At 29.7% G+C, this 23,183-nt stretch overlaps 1 protein-coding gene, 1 long non-coding RNA gene and 1 pseudogene across 3 annotated transcripts; 1 reads left to right on the plus strand and 2 right to left on the minus strand.

Annotated features, from left to right (window-relative positions):
• Positions 1 to 6,070: 6,070 nt before the first annotated feature.
• Positions 6,071 to 8,544, plus strand: LOC149201926 (GDSL esterase/lipase At1g28590-like). Its single transcript, XM_089401409.1, has 5 exons — positions 6,071 to 6,323; positions 6,435 to 6,656; positions 6,739 to 6,887; positions 7,859 to 8,132; positions 8,297 to 8,544. The coding sequence occupies exons 1-5, from the start codon at positions 6,071 to 6,073 to the stop codon at positions 8,542 to 8,544; spliced, it is 1,146 nt and encodes a 381-aa protein (XP_089257535.1).
• Positions 8,545 to 10,846: 2,302 nt separating this feature from the next.
• Positions 10,847 to 16,473, minus strand: LOC149201927 (2-oxoisovalerate dehydrogenase subunit alpha 2, mitochondrial-like; annotated as a pseudogene). The gene is made up of 9 exons (XR_016253684.1): positions 16,320 to 16,473; positions 16,017 to 16,199; positions 15,487 to 15,643; positions 15,244 to 15,343; positions 14,991 to 15,102; positions 14,738 to 14,877; positions 13,954 to 14,177; positions 13,749 to 13,830; positions 10,847 to 10,954 (listed from the first exon to the last, which is right to left on the minus strand). The product of XR_016253684.1 is annotated as a 2-oxoisovalerate dehydrogenase subunit alpha 2, mitochondrial-like (transcript).
• Positions 16,474 to 16,527: 54 nt separating this feature from the next.
• LOC149201928 (uncharacterized) lies at positions 16,528 to 18,786 on the minus strand. The gene is made up of 2 exons (XR_016253484.1): positions 18,526 to 18,786; positions 16,528 to 18,445 (listed from the first exon to the last, which is right to left on the minus strand). It is a non-coding gene; the product is annotated as an uncharacterized LOC149201928 (long non-coding RNA).
• Between the last annotated feature and the right edge of the window lie 4,397 nt (positions 18,787 to 23,183).

The raw sequence follows: 23,183 nt of genomic DNA on the forward strand, positions 1-23,183 counted from the left end.
GATCAATGATTTTATCTTCACCATTATGAGCATTGTGGAAAACATACTCATCATTTAGATAGATGTTCCAAACACAAGATTCATACAAGAGAAAAGATTCACCTTTGATGGATTGCTTCATTGTAGTGGTTTTCAATAGCCAAGAAGATATATCGGTCATAGCTTAGAGTTCATTCTCGAGTATTGACACATCTTCTAGTAGATATATCTTCATCTTTCCACCTTGCATCTGATAGTGAGGGAATTAATGTTCAACTACTAGCTTTGAAGATATACCAAGCAAGCTTGAGCCACATCTAGAACTAGAGACAATTTCCAAAGCCTAGAGCCGGAGTGAGAAAGTGTCAAAGTCATAGTTGTACCTAGATATAGACTCATATTCCATGAGCATAATTTGGTTGGTGGCGTTCCTTAAACCACTACATATAGAGGACTTTGACTTTTATTATGCATCTAATTCATTTGTAGTCATCTTTAAGCCATCATCCAGGAGAACTTACACTTTGCAAAAGACTTTAGCTTGTAGCCATATTTTGAATCATTCTAGTGTCTACTTCGATCCAAGTTCCAGAGTTGGTAGTCATCCTTAAACCACTACCGGTAGAAGGCTTTGGCTTCTACTACCTTATCTTGTCTATGGTCTTCCTTAGTCAACCATTTCAAAGGCACATCTAGCAATTAGCTTATATACACCTTTGTATTTCATCTCTCTTCTTGGACTCATACACACCATTTTAGATTAGGTGGGGGGAAAGTTGGACACCTAATTTGTTAAGTTTGGTGTGGAAGAATTCCAATACTCATAAAAATAGAAGAGACCTCTTGGAAGAAGAAAACCAAATATATTAAAATATATTAATATGTATACTATTTTATTGAAATCGAAATTCCATACTTGGAATTTATCTTTCAAATTTATGTAATCTACCAAATACAAAGTTCGTTTTGATTCCGAGCAAAAAGTTCATTTTGATTCAGAGCAAATCCACTCTTCACACTAATAATGTTACTCTTTCCACCGACCATGAAATAATAATATTACATGGTCATATATCCTCTTTAATTATCCCAAGTTCATCAACCTTCAAAACGGATTTCACAGGAATTTCCTTGTTTGGATTGCAATCCCTCAATGATTGCAATCCCTCAATGTAAGGGGAAACTTTAGATTTCACCACATTGTTATTCTTTAATAGGTTATACATGGACATTTTACTTACTAATATGAAGGAAACTTGTGCATCTCTTTGTGTATAGTATGAAGGAAACTTGTGCATCTCTTAGCATTAGATTATGTGTTGAAATTTAAAAAATGTTAATTTTAAAATGATGAGGTAAAAGAAAATCCAAATTCAAATATTTTTTATTTTTTATTTCTTAATATATATAAAATTTACCAAAAAAAATAATAATTATAATTTTAAATTTAAATTTAATAAATTTATAATTTTAATATAAAAGTAATTTTAATATAAAAATAATTTTAATATTTTGTAAATACTATAAACCGTGTTTGATATTTACAATTTATACTTGTAAAATAATTTTTATAAATTTAAATAAATTAATGTTAATTTTCTTTAATTATTTTAAACAATCAATCTTTTCTAAAATTAAATTTAAAATTTTTTAAATTATTCGAAAATCTTCAAATTCCTGAGCATACCAGAACGATTTTTCCTGAATTTCTTAACAAATTTAATGCTTTTTTAGTTTAAGTGTATTTTTTTGGAATTTTGAAAAGACCATTTTTAACATTTTCTTTATATATAATTTTATTTCTTTATATGTGTATTGTATATTTAACTAAAATAAAACTATTTCACATCAAAGATATCACATGCACGTTTATATTTTAAAGCACTGCTTTTAAAATAGTGCATGTTTGTTTGTTAGTGCATGTTTGTTTGCATTTTAACACTGTTTTTTAATTAAATTTCATTTTTTACTTCACGGTTGCAGCTATGCAAGTACGGACTGCTTTTCATCATTTTTTTTTGGTACCGCATGTGTGTTTTCATTTTAACACACTGTTTTTGTTTTATTTAATATTGATGTTTAGTTTTATTTTTAGTAAATAATGTTGTAACAAAATTAAAATAATATTTTTTATTATTTTTTAAAATATTTTATATAATATTATTATAAAAATAAAATAATAACTCGTAGTTATGAGTATTACATATGTTAATGTTTAATTGAAATTAAATTACAGTGTTAATTAGATATAGGAATTCTTAAAATTTATAAATCAAATTTATAATATCACAAATAGTATTTTTTATTATTTTTTTGAAAATATTCTATATAATATTATTATAAAATTAAAACAATAATTGGTGGTTACACATATTAACTTTTAATTGAAATATATATATATATATATATATATATATATATTAAATTTATAATATTAGAAATAATATTTTTAATATATTTTTGAAAATATTCTATATAATATTATTATAAAATTAAAGCAATAATTCGTGGTTAAAAGTATTATACATGTTAACTTTTAATTGAAGTTAAACTACAATGCTAAATATATATACTAGATATAAAAAAAATTAAAATTTATAAATTAAATTTATAATACCATAAATAATATTTTGTGTTATTTTTTGAAAATATTCTACATAATATTATTATAAAATTAAAATAGTAACAGGTGGTCGTTATCAGTATTACACATGTTAACATTTAATTGAACTTAAACTACAATGTTAACTAGAGATAAGAATTCTTAAAATTTATAAATTAAATGTATAATATCACAAATAATATTTTTTATTATTTCTTTGAAAATATTCTATATGGTATTAAAATAAAATTAAAACAATAAAATTAAAACAATAACCTGTGGTGGTTTATTACACATTTTTAATGAGTATTACACATGTTAAAATTAGACTTCTAAATATATATACTAGATACAAGATTTTTTAAGATTTATAAATTAAGTTTATAATGTCATAAATAATATATTTTTATTTTTATTTTTTTGAAAATATTCTATATAATATTATTATAAAATTAAAACAATAACTAAGTATTACACATGTTAATGTTTAATTGAAGTTAAACTATAGTAATAGCTAGATATAAGAATTCTTAAGATTTATAAATTAATTTATGACATTACAAATATTATTTTTTATTATTTTCTTGAAAATATTCATTATAATATTATTATAAAATTAAAACAATAACTAGTGGTTACCAGTATTACACATGTTAACCTTTAATTGAAGTTAAACTACAAAGCTAACTAGATATAAGAATTCTTAAGATTTATAAATTAAATTTATAATATCACAAATATATATATTTTTTAATATTCTATATAATATTATTATAAAATTAAAATAATAATAATTGCTGGTTACAAGTATTACACATGTTAACCTTTAATTAAAGTTAAAATACAACATATATATATATATATATATATATATATATATATATATATATATATATACACCTTTAATTGAAGTTAAACTACAAAGCTAACTAGATATAAGAATTCTTAATATTTATAGATTAAATTTATAATATCACAAATCATTTTTTTGGTTAAATATTCTATAAAAATAATAATAATTGGTGGTTACAAGTATTACACATGTTAACCTTTAATTAAAGTTAAAATACAACACTATATATATATATGAATTCTTAATATTTATAAATTAAATTTATAATATCACAACTAATAATTTTTTTATTTTTTTTTTTAAATATTCTATATAATTGTTGAATTGAGGCTTCTGTGATCCATATCAAGTTTATAAAATTAAAAAAATAGCTTTACGATTATTATGCATGTTAACATTTAATTGAAGTTAAACTACAGTGCTAACTAGATATAAAAATTCTTAAGATTTACAAATTAAATTTATAATATCACAAATAATATTTTTTATTATTTTTTTGAAAATATTCTATATAATATTATTATAAAATTAAAACAATAATGTTACGATTATTACACATGTTAAACTTTAATTGAAGTTAAACTACAATGCTAACTAGATATAAAAATTCTTAAGATTTATAAATTAAATTTATAATATAAAAATAATATTTTTTATTATTTCCATGAAAATATTCTATATGAGATTATTATAAAAATCAAACAATAAAAGGTGGTTATGAGTATTATACATGTTATCCTTCAATTGAAGTTAAACTACAGTGCTAAATATATATACTAGATATAAGAAATCTTAAGATTTATAAATTAAATTTATAATATGGTAAATAATATTTTTTGTTTTTTTAAATATTCTATATAATATTATTATAAAATTAAAACAATAACTTGTGGTTAAGAGTATTACTCGTGATTAAGAGTATTACATGTGTTAACATTTAATTGAAGTTAAAATACAGTACTAAATATATATACTAGATATAAGAATTCTTAAGATTTATAAATTATATTTATAATATCACAAATAATATTTTATATATATTTTTAAATATGTTATATAATATTATTATAAAATTAAAACAATAACTCGTGGTTAAGTGTATTAAATATGTTAGCCAATAACTCATGGTTAAGAGTATTACATATGTTAACCTTTAGTTGAAGTTAAATTACAGTGCTAAATATATATAGTAGATACAAGAATTCTTGAGATTTATAAATTAAATTTATAATATCATAAATAATATTTTTTATTATTTTTTTTAAATATTTGATATAATATTACTATAAAATTAAAACAATAACTCGTGGTTATGAGTATTACACATATTAACCTTTAATTGAAGTTAAAATATAATGTTAAATATATATACTAGATATAAGAATTCTTAAGATTTATAAATTAAATTTATAATATCATAAATAATAATTTTTTTTTTTTTTTTTTTTGAAAATATTTTATATAATATGATTATAAAATTAAAACAATAACTCATGGTTAAGATTATTACACTTGTTAAATTTTAATTGAATTTAAACTACAGTGCTAAATATATAATACATATAAGAATTCTTAAAAATTTTAAAATAAATTTATAATATCCCAAATAATATTTTGTATTACTTTTTTGAAAATATTCTATATAATATTATTATAAAATTAAAGCAATAAGCCATGGTTATGAGTATTACACATGCTAACTTTTAATTGAAATTAAACTAAAGTGCTAAATATATATACTAAATATAAATAAAAATTAAGATTTATAAATTAAATTTATAATATCAAAAATAATATTTTTTATTATTTTTTGAAAATATTTTATATAATATTATTATAAAATTAAAACAACAATTAGACATGTTAACTTTTAATTGAAGTTAAACTACATTACTAAATATATATATTAGATATAAAAATTCTTAAAATTCATCAATTAAATTTATAATATGAAAAATAATACATTTTATTTCTTTTAAAATATTTTATATAATATTATTATAAAATTAAAAAAATAACTATTACACTTGTTAATTTTTAATTGAAGTTAAACTACCGTACTAAATATATATACTAGATATAAAAAAATTTAAGATTTGTTAATTAAATTTATAATATCATAATTTAGACTTTTGAAACATTAATTTGTTTATGCATGTTCAACTCAAACTATTGGTAAGTGCACTTCCTAATAATCATACTTGCAATGAATGATGACAAATTAAAAAAAAACATTATTGTTTACACATGGTGAACCTCAACTGTTGGTAAGTGCAGTTCTTATTAAACATGCACTTCTGATTAAACATACTCACAATGAATTGTGGTAAATTAAATAAGAACTTGAGTGATTAGTACGCATGTTAATTATGACAAATTAAATAAAACATTATTTGTTTACACATGGTGAACCTCAAGTCTTGGTAAGCCCACTCCCCATTAAACATGTGAACTTCAGTGATTACAATAGATTGATCCATAGAATAAGCTATAAGTATAGATCTATCCATCACAATTTTAGATCAAGCCATCTCTTTCATGAGCTCTAGAGGAATAGGCAATTAAAGGTATCGAGAGTGAATTGGTTTCAAGGCCAATATAAGAGAGGTTTAGATATATTTTTCCACTAAGCAAAGATGAGGGGACGCACAAGATTGTTGTTAGGGTTGGTGATGCTGATGATTTGTATTAGTCAGGTAAAACAGGTGAAAGCGACACCATGTTTTACAGCAATGTATAGTTTTGGAGATTCATTAACTGACACTGGAAATGGATTGGCTTCATCTCCTTTGGTTTTCCGTGATATTGGGTCTTCTCCCTACGGGGAAACCTTTTTTCACCATCCAACAGGGCGTTGTTCAAATGGACGTCTAGTCATAGACTTTTTGGGTATGCCACACTCTCCATTATCATAATAAGTGTTGTGTATATATATATATTTGTGTATGTATATTTTGTGTATATATATTTTGTGTATTGATGTTTATATTGTGTGTACAGCGACTGCATTAGGGTTTCCTTTCCTCCAGCCTTATCTTAAAGTGGGCACATTGCCACTAAGTGAGAGGGAATCTGGAGTCAACTTTGCTGTTGCTGGTGCCACTGCATTGGACCCTTCATTCTTAACTGAAAGATTAATACTTACTCAAACAGAATTATCCTTAGATGTGCAAGTTGGATGGTTCCAAGAGTTGAAACAAACAACATGCACAGCAAATTCTGGTAATGATATTACTAAATATAATTTTTTTTTTCAAATTCTGAATACAATTTTATGTAATACTTTGTTGGATTTGAATGACAGATTGCCAGAATCATTTCTCGGAAGCTTTGTATGTGATGGGTGAAATTGGAGCAAACGACTATTTAGATTCCACTTTTACACTAAAACCATTGGAGCAGATACAAAGCCTCACTCCTCTCGTCATATCAAAAATTCAGAATGCTTTACAGGTAATTGTGTTAATATTTTGATTGAGAATAAGTTAAAACTTGGACCTTGCAACTTTCCTCACCTTAATAGTTTCTAATTTTTTTACATAGTTACTATTTTCTTCTCATAAAAATGTCAGCTCTCCAACTTTTTTACCTAAACCAAAAGTTTGATAAAAACTAAATTGAGCAATTAAGAAAAGCGCTTAAAAAGATTACTTTTTTATATTGTTTCTATATTATTTAGTTTTTAAAATAATATTAGCCGGATTCAAAAGCTTTGTTATTTCAAAAATTTTATTTATGTTTTTGATGTGTGATTCATTTATAAATATCAAAAACCTCAAAATATAGACATCTTAACAATTAAGTTGTTAAAGAAAGACTTTTCTAATTTTTTCGAATTCTATGTACTCTTCCAAAATATTTTTTTTATTATATTTACACCGGGGTTTCTAACGCTCATCACAGGATGGATCCAAGTACTCTGCGTGTAATGATTATCATTAATTTTGTATCGTTGAAAAAAATTTAATATAGATATTAAAATTTAAATAAAAATAAAAATAAGAGTTATAACTTTAATTATCTAATTAATAAAAATAAAAATTGAAAATTTTGTAATATAAACATAGAAATTAAGAGTGAAATTAAAAAATAATATTAAACAATAAAGATAAATCGACACTAACGGTTAGCCTTCACAGTTCTCTGAGTGTAAGCCATCCTGTAATTCAATTCACAAAATATATTATGTTTCAGCTATGTTGTAAATCAATTCACAAAAGTATTAAGAATAGAATAAAGTGTATATATATGAGAAGATAAAAAGATATAATTTTTTTATTCAATGAAAAGAAAAAGATGCAAAAAAACATTATTTTAATATAGTTTATATTATAGGAGTAAATTTTGTTTTTATATAGAAGTTTTATATAAAAAAAATTGTTTTTAAATATTTATGATTTAAGCTACTGGATGGAATTTGGCAGGTATTGATAGAAAATGGAGCTCAATATATCTTTGTTCAAGGAATTCCACCATTAGGATGTTCACCCTCAGTTCTTACTGTTCGATCATCTCTCATCAAAGAAGATTATGATGAGAATAATTGTCTCATATCCTACAATCAACTTTCCCAAAATCATAATACATTGTTGCAAGAAACATTGCAACAACTAAGGGTCCAATATCCACGTGTCACTCTTGTATATGGAGATTACTATAATATTGCCTTAGAAATACTCAAAAATCATGCAGCATATGGTATGTATGGTAGCTAAATTTTATTAATACTTTTTATATATATAAATTTGTTACTATTAATTTGAATAGCTACTATAGAGAAATATTATCTTTCAATTTACTTTTATATTCTCCATGGCATATTTCTAATGTTTATACTGAATAACATTTTCGGTGTTGAACAGGTTTTAGTAACATATTTCAATCTTGTTGCGGAGGCGGAGGTACTTACAACTTCAATATCCTTAGTCTATGTGGATCAGAAGGGGTGGTTGCATGTTCGAATCCATCAACATATACCAATTGGGATGGCATACATCTAACTGAAGCTACGTATGAAATCGCCTCAGATTTCATTCTCAATAAAGCTGGCTACACACAGCCATCTTTCAGCTCTTTGAGTGGGAAAGCTTGTCCTAAACTGAAGAATTGAACATATTAAGTAGGAAATATACTATCATTACAAACTTTCAAGATAGTTTTTATAAAATTTAAGTAGGAATTGAATAGGGTTTATATAAAATTTTGAAGAACGAAATTTTTAATAGTTATTTAATTGATTTTAATTATTTGTATATTTTATATATTTTATGTGTATATGTTTATTTTAAATAGAGTTTTTAAATTTTTGAGTTTTTAAATTTTTTATTTAATTATTAATAATTATTAAGTGAATGGTAAAAATTTAATTTTCATTTATATTTTTAATAATAATTAAAAATATAGAATTGACATATCTCAAAATAAATTAAGATGTTTTGTTATGATGATGATGGTTAACGTCTACTGAGATTAAACTTTGGTCAATCCGATGGAATTATTTAGTTTTTTTTAAGGTTTTATACCAAATGGTGAATATAGAGAGCTTATATAAATCGTTGAACAATGAAATTTTTAATAGTTATTCAATTGATTTTAATCATTGGTATATTTTTTATATTTTATGTGTATATGTTTATTTTGGATAGAGTTTTTAAATTTTTATTTTATTGTTAATAATTATTAAGTGAATGATGGAGATTTAATTTTCAGTTTATATTTTTAATAATAATTAAAAATATAAAATTGACATATCTCAAAGATAATTATACTTTTTTTTTAATTTAATTAAATGAATATATTGTCCACAACTATCATATTTATGATATTAAGGTCTATTGCTTATTGTTAATTTATTATGTCGAATATATATATACTTAATTCTTTTATAAATGTTTTTATAATCACCAATGAAAATTATAATTTAATTAATCTTTATTTTTTTTTTAATTTTGGTAATCCAAAATATATTTTAGAAATTAAATTAAGATGTTTTTTTATATTAAATGGTAAATATACAGAGCTTATATAAATCCTTGAACAATGAAATTTTTAATTGTTATTTCATTGATTTTAATCATTGGTATATTTTATATATTTTATGTGTATATGTTTATTTTGAATAGAGTTTTTAAATTTTTATTTTATTATTAATAATTATTAAGTGAATGGTGAAGATTTAATTTTCAGTTTATATTTTTAATAATAATTAGAAATTATCTCAAAGATAATTAAGTTTTTTTTATAATTTAAATAAATAAATATATTATTTACAATTATCATATTTATGATATTAAGATCTATTGCTTATTGTTAATTTATTATGTCGAATATATATATGCTTAATTCTTTTATTAATTTTTTTATAATCCATAATGAAAATTATAATTTAATTAATCTTTATTTTTTAAAATTTTTGTAATCTAAAATATATTTGATATTTATTATAAATTGATACTATAGATATTTAAATTCTATGTAATTTAGATAATTAAATTGGGGCGGGCATGGAATACTTTTTCGGGGTTTACTTAAATGAACTCCAGGCAGGCAGAGAGAATCCGGCCATGAGCAGCACGAGGTCCCGGTTGAAAGAGAATACGCCCACTTTCTTAGTAGGTGATTCTGAGCCGGCAACAACCGCTGATAGTCGCTTTCGGCACGAATTTGTTGACCTTGGCGTTAGGCCTCTTCATACTCGGGCTGCCGCTCTGCTAAGCTCGACCTCCTACTGCCCGAAGAAGCCATGATGAGGATGTTATCCCCTTCAAAGCAAAGCCCATTCTCTGGCAGCTTGGTTCTCCAATGCGTTCACTCGCACAAGGGCATGAGATGGTATTGAGAGTAGCGGAGCAAAATACTCTTTGTATAAGACCAGAGCTCTTGCCCTTAACTAGTAGGATTCTGCCGCGATCTCCCCTTAATAGGGAGATGTTCGATTCTTACCTTCGGTTCAGGTATTTCTATGCGGACTTGTATCCTGGAGGATTTAAGGAATGCCCAGCTAACAGACTTCCTTTTCAGGGGTTATCCCCGTCCTCCTATAAAGAGGAAGCCCTCCGTACCAAACATCCCTCAATTCAGATCGCATCGACAAGCAAACTTGGCTATAGCTCTATAATCAGGACATCACCAAACTTTCTCTCGCACATACAGTGTCCCTGTAATTCCTTCACAGCATGCTTAGGTAACTCCTATAGGTGCCCTGTTCCAATTCACTTCCCGCCTCCTGGCTAAAGAGTAGAAAATGATATAGCCAGGGGCTCAGTCGGGGAAGCGGGTGGAGGGCTCCTGATCGCACTAGTTCACGACTTAAATATCTCTCTTTAGAAGCGGTGGATTTAATCCCACCTCAACTAGCCGGAAAAAACGAATACTTTCAAAGGGGCAAGCCTGTATCTGGAGGGGCTCGAGAGTCAATTTAAAATTCCCTCCCACAGCTCACCCTTATCCCCAATTGTCCCATTATCCTGTTCTTCCACTGCTCGCCCTTCTCCCCAATTGTCCCATTCCCCACAGCTCGTCTATTTCCACACAGAAATACCCAGCTCTCAGAGAGTTGCCGTCAGAGACGAAGTAAGCTATTCCGGGGCCAGAGGAAACTATTCTGAATTATGAAAGTTGTGTCTGTGGTATTTCTTCCCAGTCATCCCCATTCCCCATAGCTCGCCCAGTCGCCCAGTTTGCATACCAAAATACCCAAGCTCACACCCGCTTTCCGCTAGAGGCAGAGGAAGCCATCTAGGTTTACGCTAGGGCCAGAGGAAGCCATCAATAATTATGAAAGCTGTCTGATTTGGCAGAGGATCAAAGCCAAAAAACGAAGCTATAAAGGTTGTCGAAATTGCAGTAGGTTTCCTTTTGTTTAGGGCCACCGAATAATTATGAAAGCTGTCTGATTTGGCAGGGGATCAAAGAAAAAAAACGAAGCTATAAAGGTTGTCGAAATTGCAGTAGGTTTCCTTTTGTTTAGGGCCACTGAATATACAATATTTTGGTATGGATTGTCTATTAATAATGGGTGTATTTTTCCTCATTCTGTATATTCTGGTATGGATTGTCTATTAATTATGGGTGTATTTTTCCTCATTCTTCTGAGCATGATCTTGTATGTATTTTTACTCATTTTCTGAACACGAGCTTGTATGTATTTTCCCTCGTTATGTAATCTCCTTGATGATGATGATTTACAATGTTGCATAAATTATTGTTTCAGGAATTAGTTTTGCTAACTCTGGTGGTGTATCTCTCAACTCTGAAGCCACCTGATTAATGTGGATTCTCATCGTGGCCATGGGTATAGTCACCGTTGTCTTTTTCGGTGGGATACCATCTTACAAGCACAAGCTTCCACTCAGATTGCTCGCATTGTAATCTGTATTACAAGAAAAAGAAACATCAGCATGCCTTCCAATACGCAGTTGCTTTACAAGAACCACTATATGGAGTCAATTAAATCAGGGCAAACTACGCTATCCCACACAAATAATTTTTAGCAACTTCTAGATTTTAAAATCATTTTAAGGTTAAGACAGTTATTCCAAAAAAATATCAAAGATAATGAAGTATTAATAGATTTTCAGTCTTAAATAACTATAACTAGCAATTGTCCCAAAAGGTACAAAGAGAGACCGATAGGATCATTAAATTGGAATTGTTGAATTTTTCTAGAAGAGTCAATTGGTCTGTGGAAAACCTTCTTTTCTTGGACTGGATCATTGTGCAATTACTTTTCTTTAGATGTTTTATTTATATCTATATTACAAGGAACACATTGAATGTCAAAGAAAATATAAAAATACATGGGTGGGAATACTGCAAATCTATTTCAAACACCATAGACAAATTTGCAAATCGATTTCAAACACCAGAAACCAAAATTAGTAATAAAACTTGCTTTGCTATTGTTTATATCCTCCTCCAAAACACATTAAAAAATACAACACAGCACAGCACATTGATGAAATTGCAACATGGCACATTGATGGAGCGCTCCACCACCCAGACCCATCTTAGCTTTCAATGAGACTGCCTGATATAGCTTTACATTAGTCTGCCTAAGAGAAAAAGAGAACTAATAAGCTACCAGAGTCAAAGATATCCCTGTTTAACCTGCTCTATAAAGAGAAAAACCATTTTTTTTCAGATCGCCCCATATATCTCAAGAATGAATTACAAAAAACAAACAAATTAAGGAAACAGAAAATTACCAAACAGATTGTTTATGAGCCATCAGTGTCCATAAGTGATTAAATTGTTAAATCACAGTGTCCCAAAGTTTATGTGGGATCAGTAAGCCCATGACGACCATTGACTGGGCTGATCAAACGAACCGGGTGGCCTCCTGGGAATCTCCTATAATATATAGGAGTCAAAATTACTTCAAGATGCACCAGATACTCTCCATGGAAAAATCTGGGCAGGAAATTACAGAGGTGACACAAATCTAATACCCTGATCAAGCTTATGCCAAAGTCAACTAAAGTTAACTATAGGAAACTTTTAGAACTTTAATTTACCTGTCCCCTCTCATCTTGAAATCTTTCAGACTTTTAAACAGGAAAATTAAATGATTAAATCTGCTGATCCTTCCAAAATTGCAAGAAGATGCTTTAAAATTCTTATAAAATAATGCAAAGTCCAAATGCATTGAATTTAGCTTGCCTGCGTGCATTCGTAATCAGAAAGACATCACATACCGTAAATAATCTTTTTTCTTAGGCCAAATCAATGCCTCTGGAAGATCCGCATGTGTTTCACACAAACAGCCTTTCAAAATCAGACAAAATTCTGTAAATTGCCAACAGTATCTGACGGTCACTAAAATACTCGCAACACGCACCTCTGCTGAACTTTAAGGGCTAAAGATGTGGTCTGCAACAACAAAAACAAAAATACAACACTTCTTTGTGGCACATTCCACCACTGGCAGCCAGCATTAAAGCATTTCGGTCCTTCTTTTGCAGCTTTCCCCGTTGGAATGAGGAAAGCTAAAGAGTTGGCCTCAAGTAGTTTTAATTGGTGTATGGGGTATATAATTTAATACTAATCAGTGCTTGCCAAAAGCTAGGGAAGAAGAACAGTGCTTGCCAAAAGCCAAGGAAGAAGAACAACAACAATAATTGGCAGACCAAAGAAACAATTAACTCTGAGGCCAAGAGTGACATAAAAGAACGGGAAAAAGCAGTAAAAATATCTTCAAGAATGACATAAAGAATGGGAAAAAATAGTAAAAATATCTTGCCATGAAAAAAGGCAACTCAACCGATATTTGGAAAAAGCAGTCACACTTCAAATCAACAGTTGAAAGTGTCTCACCTGATCGAATGGAACAGGGTAAGAAGAGATTTTCAATGCTTGGTTTTTCCATGTGTTCAGCAATTTGTATTGCCTGTGAAATCTATACAGACCAAAAGGAAAGTTAATTTCCCGAACATGGTTCATGTGGATTATCAACAGCTCAAAGTTGTTTACAAATGACATAATCTAAATCAAAGCTGTGATAGTGAATACCATAAAACACTTTTCTGTGCAAAACGAGGCTTTGGATTTCAAGTATATCTCGTTTCGTATTTCAATCCAAAGGTTCGATTCAACCTTCTCAGTCCACCAGTTATTTTGAGTCAGCCAATTTCTAAACCTTGACACAGGGTCATGCTTCAACCTCCAATGTTCAATTTCATCTATTCTTTGATATTTCGTTGAGTCATCTGATGTTGAATGGTGACCTACACGGTATGTAAGTGCCTGCCAATATAATAATCAGAATGGACCATCTTCATCTTCATCATAAATGTACTATATAAAGATATACATTACAAGCATTGCTAGATCCCCTTACAAACAGCCAAGTATTAGTGATTTGTCAACATCCAAGAAAAAACATAAATACAAATCCAGATTCGTTTGGACAAATATGTTGTTCATGTACCGAAAGTGAAGATGAAACATTAAAACCATAAATTAAAATACATAAAAGATCACAACTCTTCTGTTACTATTTGTCCCAACAAAGTATTAGGATTCAAGAAATGGTTGGACTTTAACAAAGTGAATACAATAAAACAGCATGTGAAGTGTAAGGAGTTAACTCAATGGGTTGTCATGAATATTGTTGGGCATTTTGCTGATTAAAAATCAGCAGGGTCCCTAGTTTGAATCCCACTTGGTTACATGTATTAGTTTATACTAATAGTTTTATTAAGGATATTATTCGCTAATGTGGGGAAGCATCCCTTTGATTTCTTGTAAAGTTTTCTTAAAGAAATAATGGAATCTGAACTATGTGAAAAACACTGAAAGTATACCTCTATCAAGATTGGTTTAAACTCATCAATTGCCATCTGCCGTGCCTTGCTAACTGCAAAGTACATAGCAAGTGCATCATTCCCGTCGACACGAATGCTTCTTATCCCATAACCTTGCCCTCTAACAACTACACAATCACCTCGAATTTGCCAAAAGATAGGGAACAAATAGACAATCAAATTAGAGTGCCCTTCCAGAAGAGTCATTTTTAGTAACAAATAGGCATACAAACTTATTAAATATGCAGAGTACTTTTGAACCGTTCTGACGATGGGGTACTGATTGCCCATCCATTGTTTCGGCAAATAAATACAACTGGAACTTCTAGAACTGCTGCAAAGTTTAAGGCAGCATGACAATCTCCCTGAGGCAAAAAGGAGAAATGCATCAGTTAAAAGCAATAGAGATTTTGAACTGACATTAGGAGCACAGATTAAGATAACATCTTTCTTTGGAAGGATAACTGGGTCAGTAAAAAATGTGATGGTTGAGAGCGGAGACTGACCTCACTCGTGCCACCATCACCAAAAAAAGTTACTGTACAAGCTTGCTTCTTGTCCATTTTTAGGGAATACGCTGCACCTACTGAATGAGGAAGTTGTGTCCTGGAAAATACACATGATACATGGAATGCAGTAAGAACTCCCAATCAGCCCAAAAGATTGTTTACAAAATAAAACTAATACATAATGTACCTGATATCTAAATTTATAAAGATAACTACCATTCAAGTGAAGGAGACCCTTACGCTATAGGCGATGATATTGTGAAGTAATTCAATGCATTAAATCCATAATGGATAGGCATCTGGCGCCCCTTGCCATAATCAGCACAGTTCCCAAAGCACTGGTTTGCAAATTCTTGCATTGTGAAACCACGCCAAATAAGGACCCTGGTTCTCGATACTGCACACATTAATAACATAAGCCCTTTCGGTTAAGCTTACTGTAGTGCTTAAGTATTTTGGCAGTACATTCAACCATCTATAAAAGGCTTCTAGAATAATAATATAGACCTGAGGTGCTTATTAATGAAACAATTCATAACCCTGGTGGGATGCTGGGATGCTTTTAAAAGTGATATTATCTATATGGAAAGGTTGCAAAACCATGGTGTATATGAATTTGGGAGACTAGCTCTTGCTTCAGAACAGCCATACAAGTTAAAATTCCATTCTCAGCCAAGGTCTTTAGCACTGAACAAGCCGATTAAGATAATTTTTCGAAAACACTTTCATTTTAAATTTCTAAACTAACACATCTTGATCAAACTATATACCTGGGCAAAGACCACATCATCAATAGTCAAAGCTGCTGCTGATGAAATATTGATGGCCTCTTCTCCATTACACGTAAGATAGAAAGAAATTCTGCCTTGCCTCTGTGCTTCATAAAATATGGTGTCCACAACTTGAAGAGTTACCATACTCTCATACATTTTCAATGCCAAGTCTTTGCTAATCTGTCAGACATCAAAATTATGGATATTGATGTCACAGATAAACTCGTGATTAAATATACATCAGAGAAGTCCACGTCACAGCAAGGGAACTCATCAAATATTAATAAGTACATAGATCACCTGACTGAAGCCATCAGTGGAGGCAAGGGCTAACCAGCCTGCCATAGGGCATTAAATGCCCGGGTACATGCATGCTCTATAACAAAATATAACGCGCACGCGGTGGCTACATAAATTAAAAATAAGGGCGGTGTGCTATTTTGTTATAGAGCATGCATGTACCCGGGCATTTAATGCCGTATGGCAGGCTGGTTAGCCCTTGCATCAGTGGAAATCTGACACCCAACCTCATTCAGAACCCTGTAGCAAGGTACACGTTTATTCGAAGACTCGGATATGAAGTTCATTTCATAAGTGAGCTCAACTTTCCCGCCTGGAACATCCAGAAACTGTCAATTCAAAAATAGAATTTAAAATCAGAATTGTAAGAGTAATCATTCATTTTCTAGCATTTAAATCTGCAGTTCACAATAACAATCTCTACTCTACATGGCTTTGATTCTTCCTAGTTTTCAAGCAGGTCTTAACTATGTTGAATTAATAACTAATTTTGAATAAATTGGTTGTATATTGAGCTTTCGAAATGCATTTTTGAAGTCTCAGTCAAACTGCAGCAGGGGCATCACATGGAAGAGCTTTTTTACCGAACTACTTCCAAACGAAAATATGCTCAGGCTCACATTGCAATAGATAACAGAAGCGCTGATTCTAAATAAGGTCATGTACAACCAAGCTTCAATTTGAATGAGATTCAACAGCCATCATGAAGATCTCAAATTATAAATGGTAGTCTATAAATGAAAATTAAATAATCTTGACACAGATTCAGGTTTCAGATGTCAAATATATGCAGGCCTGTATTTTAAAGGTTACCCCTATATGCAATTTGGAATATCTCAATAGCTCTTGAAATGCCTGGAAAGGGAATCACCGCGAACTTAACCTCTCAAACCAGATAGAGGGTAAGTTTCACTAAATTGGTTATAACCAGTCCAATTTTGACGAGTATCACCACTAGTGGCCAGAATTTTGATCAACTGATGGTCATTGATAAGCAATGAAACTAATTCAGTCCAAACTCTCGACAAACCTCCAAATGGACACAACTCAATAACAAGGACTTGCCAGAAATTTGATCAATTGATTATCATTGATAAGCAATGAAACTAATTCAGTCCAAACTCTCTACAAGCCTCGAAATGGACACTACTCAATAACAAGGAGGACGATAAAGAATACAAATAAAATTTAAATGAATACTTTCACAGCTAAATGGGGAAAATATAATTTGCTAGTGCTTATGATTCTTAAAAGCTCCTTAACAGAAAATTTGGCTGTGCACTTCTAGGGCTTTGCATTAAACTCTGTTATAGGGGCTGTGTCATTTATCCTAATGAAAAGACTTCATGGCTGTTGAAATCATGACCCTATTTGGAAATTGTCTCCTAAAACCCATGGAGAAGAACGAACCTGTACAAATTGTATACCTCAAGTCATCTCAAACAGAAAACACCTCCTCCTAGGCTCTCCGGCCAAGGAACCCATTGGAGATGACTACAAAAGAATTTTTTTTATAAAATACTTTTGTTCAATGATGAGCAGCATATCTCAGATGTGAGATGTATCACGACTTAGAAGCATATCATTACCTACCAGCATTGATTTATTTTAAACACGGATCTAACATTAGATCTATTTTAAACACTGATCTAACACACTGATCTAACATTAGATCTATTTTAAAAAGGCAACATTCTTGATAAAATTTCTGGTATCTTATAATTAAACTCAATTCCAATTTTCCCATTTTTATTCTCAGAAGAGGTCCTAGAGACCGCGTAGGTCTCGAAGGGCGCTAAACCATAAACATAAACAAACAAAACCAAATTCATCCAAGAACCTTGCAATAGCAATGATACAGCTACTCTATTGTTTTGTGCTGATACAGATCCCATTGACCAAATCTAAGACCGCTAGATTTTGATACTATATAGCAACTGTATACTGATTCCTGACTTCACTTCCTAACATGCATAAGACATAACTTCCATTATTGTTTTTGTTCAGAAACAAACCCATCTTTCAGCATCATCCTCCAACTGTTCGTCAGAATACTCATCAAAACCCTTTTCAGTGGTCAGCCCACGATGGCTTAAAAGCCTCCAGCCATGTTCTAAGCCACATTCCTGCAAGGGATTTTGCTTGTAATGTCCAAACTCTCGACAGTGAAAACCAGATGAACCCCAAAAGCTAGAATCATTATTACCATATACAGAGCCATCAAGACTACAGGGCGCTCTCTGTAACAAACAACCTGGGCGAAGCAGATTCAGACACAACTTAGAAGCTTTGGATGGTAAGAAGATCGCCATGGCAAAATTCAATCCGCTTCCAACCCAAAATCGAAATGTGGATGTGGTCTATGTGGGGGAGGGCAGTGAAAATATCTTCGAGAGTGACAAAAGAATTGGAAAAAGCAGTAATGCATATCTGCGAGAGTGACAAAAGAATTGGAAAAAATAGCAATGCAACTCAAATGGCCAGGCTCAATGCACAGTAGAACTGGAGGTGAAAAAAAGGCAACTCAAATATTTGGAAAAAGCAGTCAACTTCAAATCAACGGTTGAAACTGTCAAACTTGATCAAACGGTTCAGGTCAAAAGTGTTGACAATTGTTGATGCATAGGAAGGCCTATCGGCCTAAATATGAATCCAAACCTATTTGTATGTAGACAATTAACAATTATATTTTAATATCTACTCTTGGCTGGCAATGCGCTACTTTTTGGACAAAGCGGCAGCTATAGTGCAAGACTCCTCAGAAGGGTATACTAATACACAGGGAAATAAGCATTCAAATCCATAAAAAGTTTACGCAATAAATCAAGTAGAATAAACACATATATTAAGAATGGTGTCAATCTGGTTCTCTTAATCTTTAAAATGGTTGCACTAAAACAGAGTACATCTTTGTTCATAAAGCAAGGTAACTCCATGGATAGAAATGTCAGTACACATTTCCAGGCCCAGGCTTCTCTTCTGGCCCTTTCCAGGCTTTGTTTCCAGACTTTGTTTCCAGGCCCAGGCTTCTCTTGTGTCCCTTTCCACCCTTTCCAGGCTTTGTGGGCTTGTTCTCGTAATTGTATATGATTGTTGCCTTGTACCTCTAGCCAAAAGAATAACAGGAAAGGATCAATCGTTCTCCAAAGGGTTGGGATTGGTATGTTCTTTTTTGTTCTAAGCATGGTGACTGCAATCTTAATTGAAAAGAAGAGGATAAATGTAGAAATATAAAGCTTATATGATAGCTCTAGAATTACAATCCCTCTCCGTGTTTATTTATTTAACTCCACCATTACTATCTTTAGAATAGCAAAGGTATTTACTTTCAAAAGATCGTAGGAATAATTCTATGATCAAGCTTTCTTTGAATGCCCAATTTTCTGGGTAGTGTGATCATTTTTATAGTTGGAAAATAAGCAAGCTTTCAAAGATAGTTGGGTAAGCCTTTAAATGAGTAAATTGGATTATTTTTTGAATTTTTTTTTAGAGATATTTAATTTCATCCATTTTATGTTTGTATTGTATGGATATAAGAAAAATTAATAATTTAGGTTTGATACAACAAATTGTATATAAGTCGTTATGCATGTTTCATCCTCGAAGACTTTAGAGTTCATAGAAATATGATGTTTAGTCCCCACAAATCTAGTCGTTAGTCCCCCAAATTTTCATGTTTCATCTTAGAGTTGTTTAGTATGTTTCATCGTAGAAGCCTTTAGCGTCCATAGAGATATACATGTTTTATCTTGGAGATTGAAATGAAAAATAAAAGTGGAAAATTCCTTCATTCATTTTAATATTTATTTTTATAATAAAATTAGGAATGTGTTTTTTTTTTTTTTTTTTAGTTTTGAATGAGTTTTTTTTCCCATTATTGAACAAAAATACAATTGTGGTACTTTATAATCAGGATTTCCAAGGAGGTCATTCATCGGAAGACTCTAATAATTCATGCACCCTTAATGATCAATTTTCTCCACAATCAAGTCCACTTAATTTACTACCAATTTGCAAAATCTTAGCAAGTATTATGTCCTAAGATCACTCATATCAATTCCATTTACAATTTTTTACTAAACTAAATAAAAATTATATTAATTCTTACATATTTGACAATAAATGTACACAATATTCAAATTTATATATATTATAAAATGAATGTTTCAATAAAAATTATCAAATTTCCACCATTCACTTATTCAATTGGTTCTGAACATAAATGATATCTTAATTCATAAATATTGTAAAATAATAATTTTAGTTTCTTTATAGATTAATACATCTATATTATAGCATATTTGAGAATTCAATTACATTTAATTTTGGATCATATTATAGTTTTATTTTATATTTAATTTTGGATTATATTAAGTATTTTTTTTAATTATATATCATTTTTACTCGTGGTAGGCTGAAGGGGTTTTTTTATCTCTAAGAAAATCAAGAAACGACCTTTGAATGAGCTCTAGGTAGCCAAGTTAGGTTGTGGCTCTTTTCCAAAGATTTAAACTCCTCTAGTTTATTTGATATTAGGATTGGGTTGTAATAATCAAATTGATAGTTCCTCCTCTCTAAATGATGGCAAACTTGTAGGAATTATAAAAGTATCATTGTTCCCCACTTCTTATCTCTTCAAAGCATAGTTAGTATGCTTTCATAAAAACCAAGTGGAATGGGTGACTAGTTCATCCTCTTTGAAAATGGTAAATTTGTAAGGGTTATAAAGGCTTCACCTTTTCATGTTTTTTAACTTTTCAACTCATAGTTATGAGTATGATTTTCATGAAAACCAAGTGGCAATTCAAGTGGCAAGGAACAAGGGAAGTAAACATTCCATGATCTTTACCTTAGTAGTAACTTCACAGACTTATGATTTGATGTTGAAGTAGAGTAATTATTTAAGAAGTGACTTTAGTGCTCCAGCAGTTGGCATAACAGTTTTTGAGGGTTATCCTAGAATGCTTGTAGAGGAGGCTCTATGGTTTCTTGCATTGTGGTGAATTTCTCTATTTCAAACCCATTTGAATTGGTACTTTCTTTCCTATGACCATGAATGTTCAACAAGGTTATGTTTTTGGGATCACAATTCACTTGAGTGGCTCATTTAGTGGCTTGTTGAACCTTGTGGTTTTTTCCTATTGGAATTGCTTAGGCACACTTTCTTTGTTGCTTCTTTTGAAGACCTTATAAAGCACCTCTATTAACATGGAAAAACATAAATTTAGTGTCCAAATTTATGAGGACAAACTTTGATTTCGAAGGTATTTTACTTAGCTACCATTTGTTTGAAAGGATGTAGGAAAATGTCTACTCATTAAGTGTATGGGAATTGGAAGATGAAATTTGTGGTTGTTCTCTAATGATTTCAGAATGGAACACAATTCACATTCAGAGACTATGTCAAGCCACTAATACCCATGGAGTTGTGAGAAGAGAGGAAAGTCTCATTGAAGAGAATAGGAGTTCAATTTTCTATGTGAATGGTAGGATGCACTATCATGAAGAAATTAGAGATACTAAATATGCATTCATCATGGAAATATGTATGGTTACAAGAGGTAAACACAATCTTTTCAAGCTAGGTGCACTCCAATTTATCATTTGGTTTTGAATCTAGTTAAATTAGTTGTTGAGGAAATTAAAAAAGAAGAAATTTCCCAACAACAACATGATCATTAGTAAATGATGCTTATGGACTAGAACTTTCAGGCCACATGAGAGAATCAAGAGGAAGCCAACAACCAACATGCATTTATCTATTGTTAGTGTTTGAGGTTTTTCCAAATTGTTTTGTTTCAAGTCTTTTAGAGAATTTGGAAACTTTATTTTTTGAAGAAAATTTCTAATTTAATATTATTTATCCATTAAAAATCCCTTATTATTTTGCATTATAATACAAAATATTCAATCAACTTATTATTTAGTAATTTTTTCATTTTATTTTAAATCAATTAAAACAATATTCCAAATTTAGTTTTTTCCCTCTCTAAATCAATTAATATATAATTTCAAATTTAAATTTTAAGTTGTGTTCCGAAACTATCTTAATATTTCTAATACACAACATTAACTTAACTTTCAATTTTTTTAGAGAATTTGGAAACTCTATTTTTTGAAGTAAAACCCTATATTTTATATTATTTATCCATTGAAAATCACTTAGTGTTTTACATTGTAATACAAAATATTAAATCAATTCATAATTTATTAAATTTTAATTTTTAAAATTTTTAAATCAATTAAAATATAATTCCAAATTTAGTTTTTTTTTTCCATAAATCAATTAATATATAATTTCAAATTTAGCTTTTAAGTTGTTTTATAATTTCAAATTTAGCTATTAAGTTGTGTTCCAAAACTATCCTAATTGTTCTAATACATAACATTTTTAATTACTTAGATACTTTTTTTTTTATGTTTTAATATTTACTTTTACAATAAACAATGTCAATTAGTTTATAATTAAATTAAATTATAATATAAGTTTACTACATACATCTATTCAAACTATATTAAAATATATAACCATAATTTATGTATGTTTTTTAGTTTATTATATTTAACTTTTTTCAATGACTATAAGTTGCTCTCTTCAAGAATATGGAAAAAATTAGAAGAACAATGGAGATAGCTACAAAGAAACTAGTCCTAACTTCTTTGAATAATGAGGTGAAATAATTAATGGATGTGTAAATAATCTATGGTGTTTATGCAACTGAAGACGAGTAGAAGTGGTTTTATACCATATGTGATCAATGTGTGGTTTTTCATGCATAAAAGTTTGATAATTAACCAACCATTACTACCTTATATGTTTGAGATACTTTTCTTTGTTGTTGCTAAGTGTCTATCTCAAATATG

Source organism: Pinus tabuliformis, chromosome 2_1 (genome assembly GCF_031772625.1).
Source record: "Pinus tabuliformis cultivar Carrire ecotype Pingquan chromosome 2_1, CPIR1, whole genome shotgun sequence".
NCBI lineage: Eukaryota > Viridiplantae > Streptophyta > Pinopsida > Pinales > Pinaceae > Pinus > Pinus tabuliformis.

Excerpts from the sequence above, each read along its gene's own strand:
- LOC149201926 (XM_089401409.1), top strand. The coding sequence starts at position 6,071 with ATGAGGGGACGCACAAGATTGTTGTTAGGGTTGGTGATGCTGATGATT. Across the intron at positions 6,657-6,738 it reads AACATGCACAGCAAATTCTG|ATTGCCAGAATCATTTCTCG; the intron begins GTAATGATATTA and ends TTTGAATGACAG. Across the intron at positions 8,133-8,296 it reads CAAAAATCATGCAGCATATG|GTTTTAGTAACATATTTCAA; the intron begins GTATGTATGGTA and ends GGTGTTGAACAG.